The sequence below is a fragment of the Amblyraja radiata genome, chromosome 19 (assembly GCF_010909765.2).
Source record: "Amblyraja radiata isolate CabotCenter1 chromosome 19, sAmbRad1.1.pri, whole genome shotgun sequence".
In the NCBI taxonomy this organism is placed as follows: Eukaryota; Metazoa; Chordata; class Chondrichthyes; order Rajiformes; family Rajidae; genus Amblyraja; species Amblyraja radiata.
The window spans coordinates 21,952,222-21,969,202 of NC_045974.1; the positions used below are offsets into that span (position 1 = coordinate 21,952,222).

At 47.4% G+C, this 16,981-nt stretch overlaps 1 protein-coding gene across 8 annotated transcripts in view; it reads right to left on the reverse strand.

Moving 5' to 3' along the window:
- Positions 1 to 16,981, reverse strand: part of nav3 (neuron navigator 3) — a 330,490-nt gene that overhangs the window by 148,117 nt on the left and 165,392 nt on the right. For all 8 annotated transcript variants that reach the window (XM_033037973.1, XM_033037971.1, XM_033037967.1 and 5 more), the window contains 3 exons: positions 16,561 to 16,613; positions 11,596 to 11,668; positions 984 to 1,158 (listed from right to left, as the gene is read on the reverse strand). In XM_033037973.1, coding sequence (XP_032893864.1) covers positions 984 to 1,158; positions 11,596 to 11,668; positions 16,561 to 16,613 — 301 coding nt within the window. The remainder of the gene's footprint in view (positions 1 to 983; positions 1,159 to 11,595; positions 11,669 to 16,560; positions 16,614 to 16,981) is intronic.

The following is a 16,981-nucleotide window of genomic DNA, read 5'->3' on the forward strand; positions in this document are numbered from 1 at the left end:
CAATGGTCCATTGTTGGCTGTGGAATAGGTAATAATGAGTGGATACAGGGAGTGTAACTAAGCAGGATGACAGTGAAACTAGTAGGATGACTGGGAAGGGAAGGAGAGAGAGGGAATCCAAGGGTTACTTAAAATTAGAGAAATCAATACTCTTATATATCATTGGGGTGTGAACTGCCCAAGCAAAATATGAGGTGCTGTTTCTCTAATTTACGTGCGGCATCTCTCTGACCGTAGAGGTGGCCCAAGCCAGACAGGTCTGTATGGGAATGAGAACAAGAGTTCAAGTGTTTGGCAACCGGGAGATCGCGTAGGCCCAGGCGGACTGAGTGCAGGGGTTCAGTGAAACTTCAGTAAGGTAATCAAACTTTGGGACGGCACAGTGGTGTTCGGCAAAGTGCTGGAGCAACACAACTCAAACTCGAGAAACACACCTCATCTTCTGCTCTTAGTTCAATTTACTTTAGAAGTACAGCATGGGAACAGGCCCTTCAGCACACCGGGTCCACGCACCAATCGGCAATCAACCGTACACTTGTATCGGACATTCTAGGGGCAATTTACAGAGGGCCAATTAACCTACAAGCCTGGAAGGTGGGCGGAAACCGGAGCGCCCGGAGAAAACCCACGCGGTCACAGGGAGAACGTGCAAATTCCGTACAGACAGCGCCCGTAGTCAGGATCGAACCCAGGTCACCTGGCGCTGTGGGGAAGCAACTCTACTACTGCGCCACCTAGTGCTTAACACTTGTACTGTATCTGAGGTGCTTACCTAAGAAGTATCTAAGTGCTTATGTATAGTGATGCCTGCACTGAGCTGTGTGCAGAAATGAATTACACTGTAGCTGGGTGCATGTGACAATGAAGTGCCATTGAACTGTTGAATCGTTGAACCATTGTACAATTGGTGGAGGTGGTGGGGGGTGGTGGGTGTCCCACGGCAGGGCAGAGGGTGGGGACGTGGGTGGGGATCATCTCCCTACCTTGACTGCATGTCGAGAGGGGCTCTCTGGTGCGAGGGTGAGGAGATCCCTGATGATTGAGGTTGGGCTTGCTGCTGAAACTCAGACAGTTCCTGTTGTTGCTGCTGTTGCTGCTTGTACCGAGACAAGCTGAAAAACAGTCCCAGGATGGCTTTCAGGTTTCCATCTCTGATCTCTGCAAAAAAGAGAAAGAAACAGAATTATTCTCACCACATTAGGATCGTCGAAGAGAGACACAAAGTGCTGGAGAAACTCAGCGGGTCAGGTAGCATCTGAGGAGAAAAGGAAACGGTGATATTTCGGGATGAGACCCTTCTTAACTAGGGTGAGGGGGGGACGGAGAGAAGGGGAATGCAGGGATTACTTGAAATGAGAGAAATCAATATTCATACCGCTAGGGGGTTGTAAGCTGCCCAAGCGAAATATGAGGTGCTGTTCCTCCAAGTTGCATGTGGCCTCACTCTAACAGCAGAGGAGGCCCAGTGAGGGTCAGTGTGGGAATGGGTATGGGAATGTCATACATGATGCATTGCTGGTGATAGAATTCCAGAGAGCGGTGGTGCCATTGGCACGCTCACCTCAGGAGCTGCAGATACGGAATCGGACAACACCGTTCCTCTGCAGAAACAAGGAGCTGCAAGTGCTGTTTAATGCACAAAAGGATGCAAAGTGCTGGAGTAACTCAGTGGGTCAGGCAGCATCTCTGGAGAACATGGAAAGGTGACGTTTCGGGTCGAGAGGGTCTGAAGAAGGATCTCGATCCAAACCATCACCTATCCGTGTTCTCCAGAGATGCTGCCTGACCCGCTGAGCTACTCCAGCACTATCCGTCGCACCTGAGCAAAACACAAAATGCTGGAGCAATTTAGCTAACTGAGGCTAATGAAGGCTAGTCAAGAGTGGAGAGTAAATACAACTGCTCAAGGGTCAGGCAGCATCTGCAGAGGTAAAAGCCAGGTGACGCTTCAGGGTTGGGACCATTCTCTCTGCAGTTGTTGTGTCTCTTTGTACTTGTGCAGGGTTTGCAGTATAGCGTTTAGTGCACGATAACGTCCAGTCAATTCCAATTAAAGATAGTTCAAAGGTCTCCACTGTGGTAGATGGAAGGTCAGGACTGCTCTCGAGTTGGTGAGAGGCCGGTTCCATTGCCTGATAACAATTGGGAATAAACTGTGTGAAGTTTTAGTTCAAACACAAGATACCTCCCACAGCACAGCACTCCCTTGGTACTTCAGCCCTGAATATAACTCAATAACTATTGATTCTCTAATTTCAAGTAATCCCTGCATTCTCTCTCTCTCCGCCCCCTCCCCCAGCCTAGTCTTAATTCTAGTTTCACTGTTCATATCCCTTCGTTATCACCTCGTCCACAGCCAACAACGGACCATTGTGGGCTCGGCCTTTCCTTGGTCATTGGTGCCGGCTCTGATTTGTTCTGAACCTTATAATAATAATAATAATGGATGGGATTTATATAGCGCCTTTCTAATACTCAAGGCGCTTTACATCGCATTATTCATTCACTCCTCAGTCACACTCGGTGGTGGTAAGCTACTTCTGTAGCCACAGCTGCCCAGGGGCAGACTGACGGAAGCGTGGCTGCCAATCTGCGCCTACGGCCCCTCCGACCACCACCAATCACTCACACACATTCACACACATTCACACACAGGCAAAGGTGGGTGAAGTGTCTTGCCCAAGGACACAACGACAGTATGCACTCCAAGCGGGTTTCGAACTGGCTACCTTCCGGTTGCCAGCCGAACACTTAGCCCATTGTGCCATCTGTCGAACCTTATCATACCACCGGTTTCCCTCTCACCTGACTCTCGGTCTGAAGAAGGGTCTCGACCCGAAACGTCACCTATTTCTTTTCTCCAGAGATGCTGCCTGACCCGTTGGCGTATTGATGCACTGGAAGTACCATGTACTGACGAGGCAGTGATTTAAGCTGGGTGCAAGCGTTGCCCAGAGTGGGCCACACAAACGCAAGGGACATTTCACATTTCCGCGTTCATCCTCCTTACGTTTGGGACGTGACACATCATTGATCTCGGTCTGATTAGATTCCGTGAGCAACCAGAACTCTCATGAGAGTAGAGACCAGCTGTGAAGCTATCGTGCGGAACTGTTTCTGCTTACTCACATCCTCTGCTCCAGAAAGAGCAGGAGAAAATAAGTATCAACACATGAGCAATTGTAAATCAGTCTCTGGTTTAACTTGGCCCCTGATTAACCCCAACACACACACAATAACCACCCCTTACCACTAACTATTCATTCTAGTCTTTTCGCTGACCGGATAGCACGCAACAAAAAAGCTTTTCACTGAAAAAGAGTCTGAAGAAGTGTCCTGACACAAAACATCACTGGAGTTTTTCACACAGAGAGTTGTGAGTGTGTGGAATTCTCTGCCTCAGAGGCCGGTTCTCTGGATACTTTCAAGGGAGAGCTGGATAGGGCTCTAAAAGATAGCGGAGTCAGGGGATATGGGGAGAAGGCAGGAACGGAATACTGATTGGGGATGATCAGCCATGATCACATTGAATGGCGGTGCTGGCTCGAAGGGCCGAATGGCCTACTCCTGCACCTATTGTCTATTGTCGGAGCAAATGGAAAGGCCACAGGGAGTTTGTGTTTGAAGTAACGGGTGATTTATTAAAACTGGTGCGCACCAGGAGACCACTCAAAGCTGACCTCCTGACCAAGACTTTGGTACAGTTTTTACATTCTTTAGTTTAGTTTAGTTTAGTTTAGAGATATAGTACGGAAACAGGCCCTTACGCCCACTGGATCTGCCCTGACCAGCGTTCACCGACACACAGACGGGACAATTTACTAATTTACCAAAGCCAGTTAACCTACAAACCTGTACGTCTTTGGATTGTGGGAGGAAACCGGAGCACCCAAAGAAAACCCACCCAGGTCACGGGGTGAACTCCTTACAGACAGCACCCATAGTCAGGATCGAACCCGGGTCACTGACACTGTGAGGCAGCAGTAACTCTACCACAGCACTACCGTGCAGCCCATATAGCTTTTCAAAATAATCTGAAGGGTCCCGTAAAAATGGGTCTTAATTATAGAGTACAATGATATACATCACCATAAGATCACCTCATCCTCCTGTGCTCCAAGGAATAAAGTTCCTCAAGTCCACAAGTCTAAATTGGCCTGTCCCACTTGGCCGTCATTTGCGCGCCATTTACGCGACCTCCAAAAATGTGGTCGTCGCATTGTGACGTAGGGGTAGCGTGTGGGTAGCGCGGGACGGGCGCATGGAGAGGCGTGGAGGAGTGTGGAGTTGCGTGCGGTGACCACGTGGGTTTCCTCCAGGTGCATCGGTTCCCTCCCACATTCCAAAGACGTGCAGGTTTGTAAGTTAGTTGACCTCTGTAAAATTTCCCATAGTTTGTAGGGAGTGAATGAGAAATTGGGATAACAGAACGAGTATGAATGGGTGATCAATGGTCGGCGTGGACTCGGTGGACTGAAGGGCCTGTTTCTGTGCTGTATCTCTAAATTAAATTCAAAGCACAAAACCCTATCTCTTCTTTGTTCCTTGTGGCTCAGTTGGTGCTAGGAACAGCTCTGGGCGTTCATATTTGGACTCCACACGGCCCTGCCCAAATCCTTAGACTAATCAGAGCAGAGTGAACATAAATAGGTCTGGGTTGCCTGGGTCCTGATCATCAGGTGGACTATATTTGGCATAGGGTGAGGGGATTAACTCCAACCCTATGGATCCTGCAGTGTCTGACTTGTAACATTCCAACAGGCTTAGGAATTCCCAGATTAGTTTACTGCCATGGATGTCTGGCTTATAAAACCATGAGACATACGAGCAGAATTCAGCCATCTGGCCCATCGAGTCTGTACCGCCATTCGATCATGGCTGATCTACCTTTCTCTCTCTCCTGCCTTCTCTCCATAACCCTTGATGCCCTTCCTAATCAAGAACCTTTTCCTAACTCCAGTTCACGCCCTCCTCTACTTTCAGTCTGAAGAAAGCTCCCGACCCAAATGGTCACCCAATCATTTTCTCCAGAGAGGCTGCCTGACCCGCTGAGTTGCTCCAGCACTTTGTGTCCATCTTCAGTATAAACCAGTAACTGAGTTCCTTCCTGCACAAGAACCCATCAATCTCTGCTTTAAAAATACCCAATGACTTGGCCTCCACAGCCGTCTGTGGCAATGAATTCCACAGATTCACCGCCCTCTGGCTAAAGAAATCCCTCCTCATATCCTGGTTTCGGGTGGAATGTCTTAAATTTAAAGTATTAGCGTTCCAAATTCCTCGCTGGTACATGTGACCTGTTCTGGAATAATTGCACTACAACAGAGCTAAGTTTGCAAGTACAACAAAAGCTTGCATTCAAACTTACATTGTTGCAACATTAAAACAATGCATGATCCTTGACAGGGGTGACGTCGGTCAGACACAATCAAACTCTGTGTCACACTCGAGAGGTGGGAGGGATGTTTCAAGGGGACACCTTATGGAGGGGTGTTTGGAGGGGAGGGGTAAGGGAGACAAGAGGGGGTAGGTTCGCGATCCAAGATTTTAAGGCCTTAGCTTTCGAAGGCAGGAATGACAACAGCACTAATCAAAATAAAGGCAGTGCAGCTATTAGAGCTGATGCCTCAGAGCGCCAGAGGCCCGGGTTCGATCCTGACCTCGGGCGCTGCCAGTGTGCAGTATGTACGTTCTCCCCGCGACTGCGTGGGTTTGCTCCAGGCGCGCTGGTTTCCTCCCACATCCCAAAGGGTTGTCGGGAATGGTGGGATATGGATCACCTGCAGGCAGCGGAGATTATTTTAACTTGGCATTAGGTTCGGCACGGGCAAGGTGGCCCAAAGGGACTTCCATGGAGCGACTGAATGAGATAGTGGGATAACATAGAACTGGTGTGAATGGGTGATCGATGGTCAGCATGGACTCTGTGAGCCGAAGGGCCAGTTGTTTCCATGCTGTCTCTCTAAACTACAAACTAAACTAGAATCTTTCCACAAAGAGAGAAGGGGACATCCATCAGTTTGTTTCTGGTGGTTGTAAATGTTCCAGTCCCACCCTCCCTTTCCAATTCCACATCTACACTATTTCTGCAATGTTGATATTGTATTTTTCATTGGAATTGGAAAACAGTGACACAAGGAACTGCAGATGCTGGAAAACACACACCTCCAGATTCAGGGACAGTTTCTTCCCAGCTGTTATCAGGCGACTGAACCATCCTCTCACCAACTGGAGAGCAGTCCTGACTCATCTACCTCATTGGAGACCCTTTAATCAGATCTTTAATTGAACTTTACTGGACTTTATCTTGCGCTAAATGTTATTCTCTTTATCCTGTATCTGTATAAAGTGGGCGGTTTGATTGTATCACGTATAGTCTTTCCGCTGACTGGATAGCACGGAACTAAAAAGCTTTTCACTGTACCTCGGCGACAATAATAATAGACTAAAGTAACTTTTTCCCCATAGCTATCCAACAGCTATCCAACTCCCATATGTCTTTCACCGTTAAGGAGGGTCTCGATCCGAAACGTCACTTATCCATGTTTCCCAGAGATGCTGCCTGACCCGCTGAGTTACTCCAGCACTTTGCATCCTTTTGCGATCCCCTTTGCTGCCATGACCTCTTAGAGTTAACTTTTACCTCCATCCGTTATTCTGTTTTGCAGTTCAATGTTCTTTTGTACTTCTTGGACCTTGCACTGCAACCTTGCACCATTCTGCTGTTTTGTTTTAATCATTACTGTATGTATAACCGTATACTTTGTAAGCCTCGTCAACAAGGAATTTGGACTACTTGACCAATCTTTGACGTCCTTACGAATCAAGCATCTCAATCTCCGCTTTAAAAATACCCAATGACTTGGCCTCCACCACCATCTGTGTCAATGAATTCCACACATTCACCGCCCTCTGGCTAAAGAAATTCTTCCTCATCTCCATTCTCCAATTCCATAGCATCCTGGTGTATATAAATAATCTGAATCTACTCTATTCCCTTTAAATCCTGCCTCAGTGGTCAGCCTCTCATGCACTGACAACCCTGAAAATAGTGTTCAAAAGGGAACTGCAGATGCTGGAATATCGAAGGTACACAAAATTGCTGGGGAAACTCAGCGGGTGCAGCAGCATCTATGGAGCGAAGGAAATAGGCAACGTTTCGGGCCGAGAAGGGTTTCGGCCCGAAACGTCGCCTATTTCCTTCGCTCCATAGATGCTGCTGCACCCGCTGAGTTTCCCCAGCAATTTTGTGTACCTGTAAATAGTTTGCTGGTCTCATTACATGCTGTGAAGGAAGCAGCTCGGGTTGTTTTGCTGGTTATAGGAGCAACTTAGTTTAAAAGGATGAGGGGGAGTCTCGTTGAAACTTACCGGATAGTGAAAGGCGTGGAGAGAGTGGATGTGGAGAGGATGTTTCTACTAGTGAGAGAGTCTAGGGAAACAAGGCGCAGCCTCAGAGATAAAGGACGTACCTTTAGAATGGAGATGAGAAGAAATGTATTTAGCCAGAGGGTGGTGAATCTGAGGAATTCATTGCCACAGGCGGCTGTGGAAACCAAGTCAATGGGTATTTTTAAAGCGGAGATTGAAAGATTCTTGATTAGTGTCAAAGGTGATGGGGAGAAGGCAGGAGAGTGGGGTTGAGAGGGAAAGATAGATCAGCCATGATTGAATGGCGGAGTAGACTGAATGGTCTACTACTGCTCTGATAACTTATGAACATATGAACTTATATCTTGTTTTTGTGCAGTCATTTGACTCAAACTGGTCTAGATGAACAAGTTCTCCTACTGTAGATAGTCTCCTGCAACTCACACAAGTTAAGAGTCAAGAGTGTGTCATTGTCATATGCACCGGCAATGGAACAGTGACGTTCTTACTTGCTGCAGCTAAACAGACACATCAGCGCAATGACACAACAAATACATGTATAATAATCACAATCAAATAACTTCAGAACAACAATACTAGGTCTTCATAATAATGCTGAACCCAAGTCCGTAGAGCAACCAAAGACACAGCTCAAATAATTTCATAGTTGCTGAGTAGAAACAAGGAACGACAGATGCTGTTTTTACACAATAGGACATTAAGTGCTGGAGTAACTCAGCGGGTCAGGCATCATCTGTGGAAAACATAGACTGGTGGCGTTTTTGAGTCGAGGATTGAAGAAGGGGCCCGACCCGAAACGTCACCCATTCATGTTCTGCAGGAATGCCGACTGACCCACTGAGTTACTGCAGCACTTTTTGTGTATCAACCAGCATCTGCAGTTCCTTGTCTCTACTGTAGTTTGATGATTTAAAATGCATACCTCAAGATTCAGGGACAGTTTTTCCCCCAGTTGTATTCAGGCAACTGAACCGTCCTCTCACCAGCTAGAGTGTGGTCCTGACCTCCCATCTATCTCAATGGAGAGCTTTGAACTGTTTTTAATCTGACTTTATATTGCACTAAATGTTGTAGCCATTATCCTGTATCTGTACACTGTGGATGGCTTGATTGTAATTACGTACAGTCTTTTCTGTAGCTGAATATTATGCAACAAAAGTACATGTGACAATAATAAGTTAAAACAAGCGATGGATTTACAAAGTCTCATTCACACCCTGAGCTCAATCCATTTATTCTACGGCTTCTGAATTTGAACCCCTGATTTTCTGTCCTTTATGGAGCTATTGACCAGATTAATCAGGAAATCCCTGTCTCTTAACACATCGGCAGTTTAGAATGAAAAGATGGTAGCATGATATGATTAGAGCAGCACACTGGTGCAGTTGGTAGAGCCGCTGCCTCAGAGCACCAGAGTCCCGGGTTCGATCCTGATTTTGGGTGCTGTCTGTGTGGAGTTTACACATTCTCCCTGTGATTGCGTGAGCTTCTGCCAGGTGCTCCGGTTTCATAGAAACTTAGAAAATAGGTGCAGGAGGAGGACATTTGGCCATTCAAGCCAGCACCGCCATTCATTGTGATCATGGCTGATCATCCACAATCAGTAACCCGTGCATGCCTTCCCCCCATACCCCTTGATTCCTCTATCCCCTAGAGCTCTATATAACTCTATTTTAAATTCATCCAGTGAACTGGCCTCCACTGCCTTCTGTGGCATTGAATTCCACAAATTCACAACTCTCGTTTTTTCTCATCTCAGATGGCCTTCCCTTTATTCTTAGACTGTGGCCCCTGGTTCTGGAACATTTTTCCTGCATCTAGCTTGTCCAGTCCTTTTATAATTTTATATGTTTCTATAAGATCCCCTCCTACCCTTCTAAATTCCAGTGAATAGAAGCCCAGTCTTTCCAATCTTTCCTCATATGACAGTCCAGCCATCCCGGGGATTAACCTCGTGAACTTACGCTGCACTGCCTCAATAGCAACAATGTCCTTCCTCAAATTAGGAGACCAAAACTGCATATAATACTCCAGATGTGGTCTCACCAGGGCCCTGTACAACTGTGGAAGGACCTCTTTACTCCTATACTCAAATCCTCTTGTTATGAAGGCCAACATGCCAACCTACAAACCTCCCACACCCTAAAGACGACAGGTCTGTAGGTTAATTGGCCCTCTGTAAATTGCCGCTGGTGTATAGGGAATTTATGAGATAGGATAACGTGGAGCTAGGGTGAATGGGTGATCGATGGTCAGCGTGGACTCGGTGGACCAAAGGGCCTGTTTCCATGTTGTATCTCTCTCTCTAAAGCAGGAAATATGCAAAATGGGAATTGAAGATAGACTTGCAATTGAATGGTTTTCAGTAAATAACAAACATGAGAATGGGTCAAATTGAAAAGTCAGTTTATAGTCAACCATGATGGGACAAATTGCCTGCTTTTCTGCTGTGACGGTCCAAGATCAGAAAGGGCTGAGGAGCGACCTGACAGAGGTGTGCAAAAATTCGAGAGCGAATGGATAGGGTTGACAGTAAGAATCCTTTTCCCCCTGGTGGGAATGTCTAGGACAAGAGGACATAGATGTACAAATGGACATTTCCGGCTGGAGTAACTCAGGGTCAGGCAGCATCTCTGGAGACTATTGGTGGCGTTTCTGGTCATGACCCTTCTACAGACTTCGAGAACATGGATAGGAAATGTTTCGGTTTGGGACCTTCTCCAGGCATAGGTGAAAGATACAAGAGGGAATTTCTTCACAAGGAGAGGGAGGTTGGAATCTGGAACACACCTCCTGAGCAAGCGGAGGAACAAACTCTCACGACATTTAAGAAACATCCAGACGCGCTTGAATCACCAAGGCTACAGAGTGACACGGGTAAATGGGAGTAGTGTGGAGAGGTGCAAGGGTCACCATGGACCTGCTGGTCCAAACGGCAGGTTTCATCATTTACTTGAAGGTACACAAAATTGCTGGGGAAACTCAGCGGGTGCAGCAGCATCTATGGAGCGAAGGAAATTCCTTCGCTCCATAGATGCTGCTGCACCCGCTGAGTTTCCCCAGCAATTTTGTGTACCTTCGATATTCCAGCATCTGCAGTTCCTTTTTGATCATTTACTTGAGTTGGGTTTAGTTTAGTTCTCTTTAGTTTTGTTTTGTTTAGTTCATTGTCACGTGGATCGAGGTACAGTGAAAAGCTTTCCATCACTTGCTTTGTGTTTTACCCAAGATTCAAGCATCTTTTTTAAAAAAATCAAAAATATACTTTATTCAGAATAAAATATATGTAGAAAACAAAAACTGTGCAAAATGTCTCTGACTTTCTCCGCGGCCTTACCAAAGATTGCAGCATCTGCAGTTCCTTGTGGCTATAGGATTGATATTAACGTGGGGTAAGGTTACTGTCATGGCTCCTGCCACAACACTGCCATCGAAACGGACAAGGAAAATAATATCAGTTGACCCAACCTCCACACCAAGCAACTCCAGCTACCTTTGACCTGAGCACAAATTGGTTCAAAAAGCTTGGCACTAAAGACACAGAGTGCTGGAGTAACTCAGCGGGTCAGGCAGCATCTCTGGAGAGCATGGATAGGCGACATTTTGGGTTGAGACTGAAGAAGGGTCTCGACTCGAAACGTCACCTACTCCTTTTCTCCAGAGATGCTGCCTGACCCGCTGAGTTACTCCAACATTTTGTGTCTATCCAAGCCTAAACACCAATCAGCTCTACCTGCGTCAAACCTGAACACCAATCACCTCTACCCATGCAAAAACCCAGCACCAATCAGCGTTGTCGACCTAGTCGTACACACCAATCAGCGCTACCTGTGACTACCTCAGCACCAATCAACTCCTCTGAACCAAATTCAATAGCACCAATCAGCATTAGGTTTGTAGCGTTGGTGATTCAAACCAATCCAGATGCACCTTAAATGTTGCCATTTACCTACAAATCTGAGCACCAATTAGCTCTACCTGGTCCCGACCAAAGCACCAATCAGTACGCTGTACGTAGACACTGCTGATTGCAATCCAAGGGCAACAGTACCAATCAGCTCTTCCAATGGAAGGTCAACAGCAACATGTACTGCCCATGGCAAGACCACCCATGGGCGCCCTCAGCACCAGCGTCCTTCCTCTGTCCGTGCTGAAGTGAGGGTGAGGTAGTGGGAAGTCAATGGAGTCAAAGCCTAGACTTACCTTCAGCCGAGAGACTTTGGATATGCACTCCCCTCACTGCCAGGAAGCTGAGACAGGCATCGACATTCTCAATCTGGGACAGAGCAGAAAGGAAACGCGATTAATTGGACTCTCCAGAAATACAGCGACAGAAGTGAATGCCTGGCATTCATTTCCAACTGACACTAGCCCAACACAAGGAAGGAGTGGACCTAATTTGGAGATTGAAATAACACTCTCTTTGTCCTCGATTTCTGTAGGATGTTAAACAATTCATAAATACCCAATCTAGTCGGCTTGCCAAATCTTCAGCCTATGTAAAGCGTGTCTGGGTGTTTATACCACAAGTATCCTGCAATGAAGGCACAAAGAATAGCTGTGCAGGAGCTCGGAGGAGTGGGTCATTGGTCACTGTGACAGTGTGCAACGGCACACAGTGGCAGCTGTACCAAGGTAACAGCGTCAGAGCAGAGGAAAGTGTCAGCCTCACACTGCTCCCGTCAACAGCTGAAACACTTTCAAACGTATCTGGTTTGCACAACTTCTAGAGCAGGGCTCACTTCAAATGCTTTAAAAAAAATCTTCGACTGAACTCTCTAAGAGTTGGAGAGAGAGAGATAGTGAGAGTAAGAAAGAGGGAGAAATATATATATATATATATATATATATATATATACATAGAAAGGGAGAGAGAGAGAGAGAGAGAGAGAGAGAGAGAGAGAGAGAGAAAGAAAGAGGGAGAAATATATATATATATATATAGAGAGAAAGAGGTAGTAATAAATAGAGAGTGAAAGAAAGAGGGAGAAATATATATATATATAGAGAGAGAGAGGTAGTAATAAAGAGAGAGAGAGAGAGAGAGAGAGAGAGGGAGAGAGAGAGAGAGAGAGAGGAGAGGAGGGAAGAGAGGAGAGAGTAGGGAGAAGACGAGGGAGAGAAGAGACGTCCTGGAGAGATCGGTGTTCAAGAGTTTTCCGTGGGCGCTGGTCACCGCGTGGGGTTGAGAGTATTGTGAATAATGATTGTAATGTTGTACTATAATGACACTTGGTATAATGTAATTTCGTTTTGTGTATGACGTGATCTGTTGTATTATTTGATGTGTTGAATAAAGTCTTGGAATTTAAAACAAAAAAGAAAAAAAAAAGAGAGAGAGAGAGAGAGAGAGAGAGAGAGAGAGAGAGAGAGAGAGAGAGAGAGAGCGGGAAAGAGAGAGAAATTATGATAGACACAAAAAGCTGGAGTAACAGGCAGCATCTCTGTAGAGAAGGAATGGGTGACGTTTCAAGTCGAGACCCTTCCTTCAGACAGAAATTATGATGATACTTTATTGCCACATTTACCTATGTACCGAAGCACGATGTGAAAATCTTTGTTTTGCATACAATCCAGTAAACTCATACTATAGAAAAGCACAATCATAGATAAGTACAAATGGTAGGAGAGAGAAGAGCGTGGCCAGGGTTGATCAGAGTGGGTGAGATCAGAGCAGGGAAAGGCCTCTGAGCCTCCCGTACAGCTCCAACACTCGTGAATGATCTGATCTTTGACAATCCTACTTTCTTGCCTCTTCCCTGTAACCCCTAACTCCCAAGCAAGCCACGAATCCCATCATATTTGCTTTAGACTTTAGACATTAGAAATACAGCGTGGAAACAGGTCCTTCAGTCAGCGCTGACCAGTAATCACCGTACACCAGCACTGCCCTGCACACCAGGGACAATGTCAATTTATAACCGAGGCCAATTAACCGACAAACCTCCGTCTTTGGAATGTGGGAGGAAACTAGAGCACCCGGACAAAACCCACGGGGTCACAGGGAGAACGTACAAACTCCACTCAGACACCACCCGTTGTCAAGGTCGAACCTGAATCGAAGTATGAGTCTCTGGCGCTGTAAAGGGCCTGTCCCACTTTCATGACCTAATTCACGACCTCTGCCGAGTTTGCCCTTGACTCATACTCGCAGCATGGTCGTCACGAGGTCGTAGGAGGTCGTAGGTAGGTCGTAGCAGGCCATGATGCTAGTTGTAGGTATTTGTGGAATCAAGTAGGTCAGGGCGTTTTTTCTAGCATGATGAAAAATGTCCGCCAGTAAAAAAGGTCGTGAATTAGGTTGTGAAAGTGGGACAGGCCCTTAAGGCAGCAACTCTACCTCTGCGCCACCATGACCACTATAACTTGGCATCAAAGAGCCTGTTCCTGTGCTGTACTATTCCATGTTAATACTCATGTGTCGTCCCTCACCCCTGGGATCATTTCAGTCAATCTCCGTGCACTCTGGAGAAGGCCGTCACATCTTTCCCAAAGTAAACGTCCGACTCGGCTAAGCCCAGCTCGGATGCTTGAAATAGGCTGGATGGTCAAGCCCACTGGTTCTTCAATCCACTCAAACATCCCCTTGTAAACAAAAGAACCCCGGGGCCTGTACAAGCGGAGGAGGAATGGCTCTGTCCTCTCCAGCAAGGGCCAGCCGCGCTAGACACCCTCCCTCCTCCAGTCACTAAGCATGTGAAGGAGATCCCAGAATTTGTGTTCACTGCACCTCCAGAACGTGGTGACATTTACATCATGCTCTCTCTCCAAGGACAACATATTTCTCTCTCTCCCTCTCCCCCTCTCTCTCCCTCTCTCCCTCCCTCCCTCTCTCTCTCCCTCCCTCCCTCCCTCTCTCTCTCCATTCTTTCTCTCTTTTCTCATTCTCTCTCTCTCTAATCCCTCTTTGTCTATTCTCTTTCTCTCTCTAATCTCTTTCTCTCTTTTCTCATTACCTCCCTCTATCCCCCCCCCCCCCACTTCCTCTCTCTGCCTCCTTATTCTCCCTCTCTACGTGACAATAAACTAAACTAAACTAAAAACACACACTTGACTGAAGAAGGTTTCCGATCCGAAATGTTGCCTAGTCCTTTTCTCCAGAGATGTTGCCTGACCTGCCGAGTAAAGGGCCTGTCCCACTTGGCCGTTATTTACGCGACAGGCCAGTAGTGACTGACGCGCGACGGTCGCGTGCGTCATCCTGCGTCCGCACCGCCGTCTGGAACGTGTGACGTCATTTGAAGATAGACACAAATGCAGGAGTAACTCAGCGGGACCGGCAGCATCTCTGGAGAGAAGGAACGGATGATGTTTCGGGTCGAGACTCTTCTTCAGTCTGAGTGGGGGCAGATCGGGATCCACAACGGCCGTGAGCCCCAGGCCGAGCTCGGCGATCGCTTGCCTGCTTCTGCTGCTGTTGGAGGTGAGACGTTGCGTCGCGCCAGGGTGTCCCACTTGGCCCTTCATTTCGTGCGACAGGTCGGTGGCGCGCAAGGATTTCGCGCAGAACGAAATCCTGGCGCGCTACGCAACACAGCACGCAACTCCACACTCCTCCAGGCCACTCCATGCGCCCATCCCCACGCTACCCACACGCTACCAGGTCGCGTAAATGGCGGCCAAGTGGGACAGGCCATTTACTCCAACACTGTGTGTCTATCTTTGGTATAAACCAGCATCTGCAGTTCCTTCTGTACACTGTGACAAGCTTGATCGTTATCATGTACGGTATTTCCGCTGATTTTATTAGCATGCAACAAAAATCTTTTCACTGTACCTCAGTACACATGACAATAAACTAAACTAAACTAACACTCTTGACTGAAGATGGGCTCCGACCAGAATCGTCACCTACTCCTTTTCTCCGGATATGCTGCCTGGCCCGCTGAGTTTGTGCCCCTCTTCGGTATAAACCAGCATCTGCACTTCCATCCTACCTTCGCTTGGCTTGAACAGCAGGCAGCAGGCCATGCAGTGCAGACACAAACAGGTTGGCAAACATCACTAACGGCCCTGTACCTTGGCCGGCCAGTTCTACGTGAGTCAGCACAGTGGTGTTTCCTCACGGAGAGACAGCTGAAATAATCCTGCAACAACCCCAAGGGAGAAGCAGGCGTGACTCAGCGGGCAGACGGAACTGATTAGGCTGCAAGAAAAATATTCCTTCCCGTAAAATTGTCATTTCATCTCGACTTTCATCAGATGAAAATGCAAGGCAGCGATCGGAGAAGAGAGAAAAAAAAATGCTGCAATTGCCTTTCTTTGCCAATCTGGTAGCTGGGCAGCACGGTGGCGCCGCAGTAGAGTTGCTGCCTCGCAGTGCCCGAGACCCGGGTTCGATCCTGACTACAGGTTCTGTCCGTACGTTGCTCCGGTTTCCCACACTCCAAAGGCGCACGGGTTTGTAGGTTAATCGGCTTTGGTAAAGATTGTAAATTGTCCCTAGTGAGTAGGATAGTGTTAGTGTATGGTGATTGCTGGTCGGCACGGACCCGGTTGGCCGAAGGGCCTGTTTCCGCACTGTATCTCGAAACTAAGCAGGCCACTGCAAACTGCCGCCATGCGGATGGGTGGTAAGAGAATAAATGGGGATGGGATGGGGTTGAGTTGAAGGGGTGATCCCAAAGATATCATAGATGGACACAAAGTGCTGGAAGAACCCAGCCGCTGAGGTAGTGCATGTTCATAAGTGATAGGAGTAGAATTCGGCCATTCGGCCCATCAAGTCTACTCTACTCTGCCATTCAATCACGGCTGATCTATCTTTATCTTTCAACACCATTCTCCCACCTTCTCCCCATAACCCCCAATACCCGTACTAATCAAGAATCTGTCAATCTGCGACTCACTCTGAAGAAGTGTCCTGACCGACCCGCTGTGCCACCGTGCCATGGGAGTGCTAGTGTTAGGATAGTGCTAGTGTACGGGGTGATCGCTGGTCGGCACGGACTCGGTGGGCCGAAGGGCCTGTTTCCTCGCTGTATCTTTAGACTAAACTAAACTGAACTAAACTAAACTATGTAGGGAGTGGGTGAGAAAGTGGGATAACATAGAACCAGTGTCAACGGGTGATCGATGGTCAGCGTGGACCCGGTGGGATTGAAGGACCTATTTCCACGCGGCGACATTTGAATTCAATTGCAATTCAGAAGTTGCAAATCATCTTACCATCTGGGCTTGGCTTCTTGGGCAACTGTTGATGTCTTCAACTTTCTCATTTGCTGCAAAACATGAAGAGATGTAATGAATGGTAGCCGTGACCCTGGCCTGCGTTCCCCACACCCCCTCCTCTGCCCCTGCTCCCCAACGATCTGGTTAACGATGGTGAAACCTCAAACGTCTCTGCATTCCCCTGGAAGCGGATGCCCCTGAGGGAAGAACGTGACTGAGAGAGGGGTTCGTTTGACTTTAGACTTTAGACATAGGGCCCACCGGGTCCGCCCCAACCAGCGATCATCCCGTACACCGGCACTATCCGACACACAAGGAACAATTTACTAATTTTTTTATCCGAAGCAAATTAACCTCGAACCCTGCACTTCTTTAGAATGTGGGAGGAAACCAGAGCGCCCAGAGAAAACATACACAG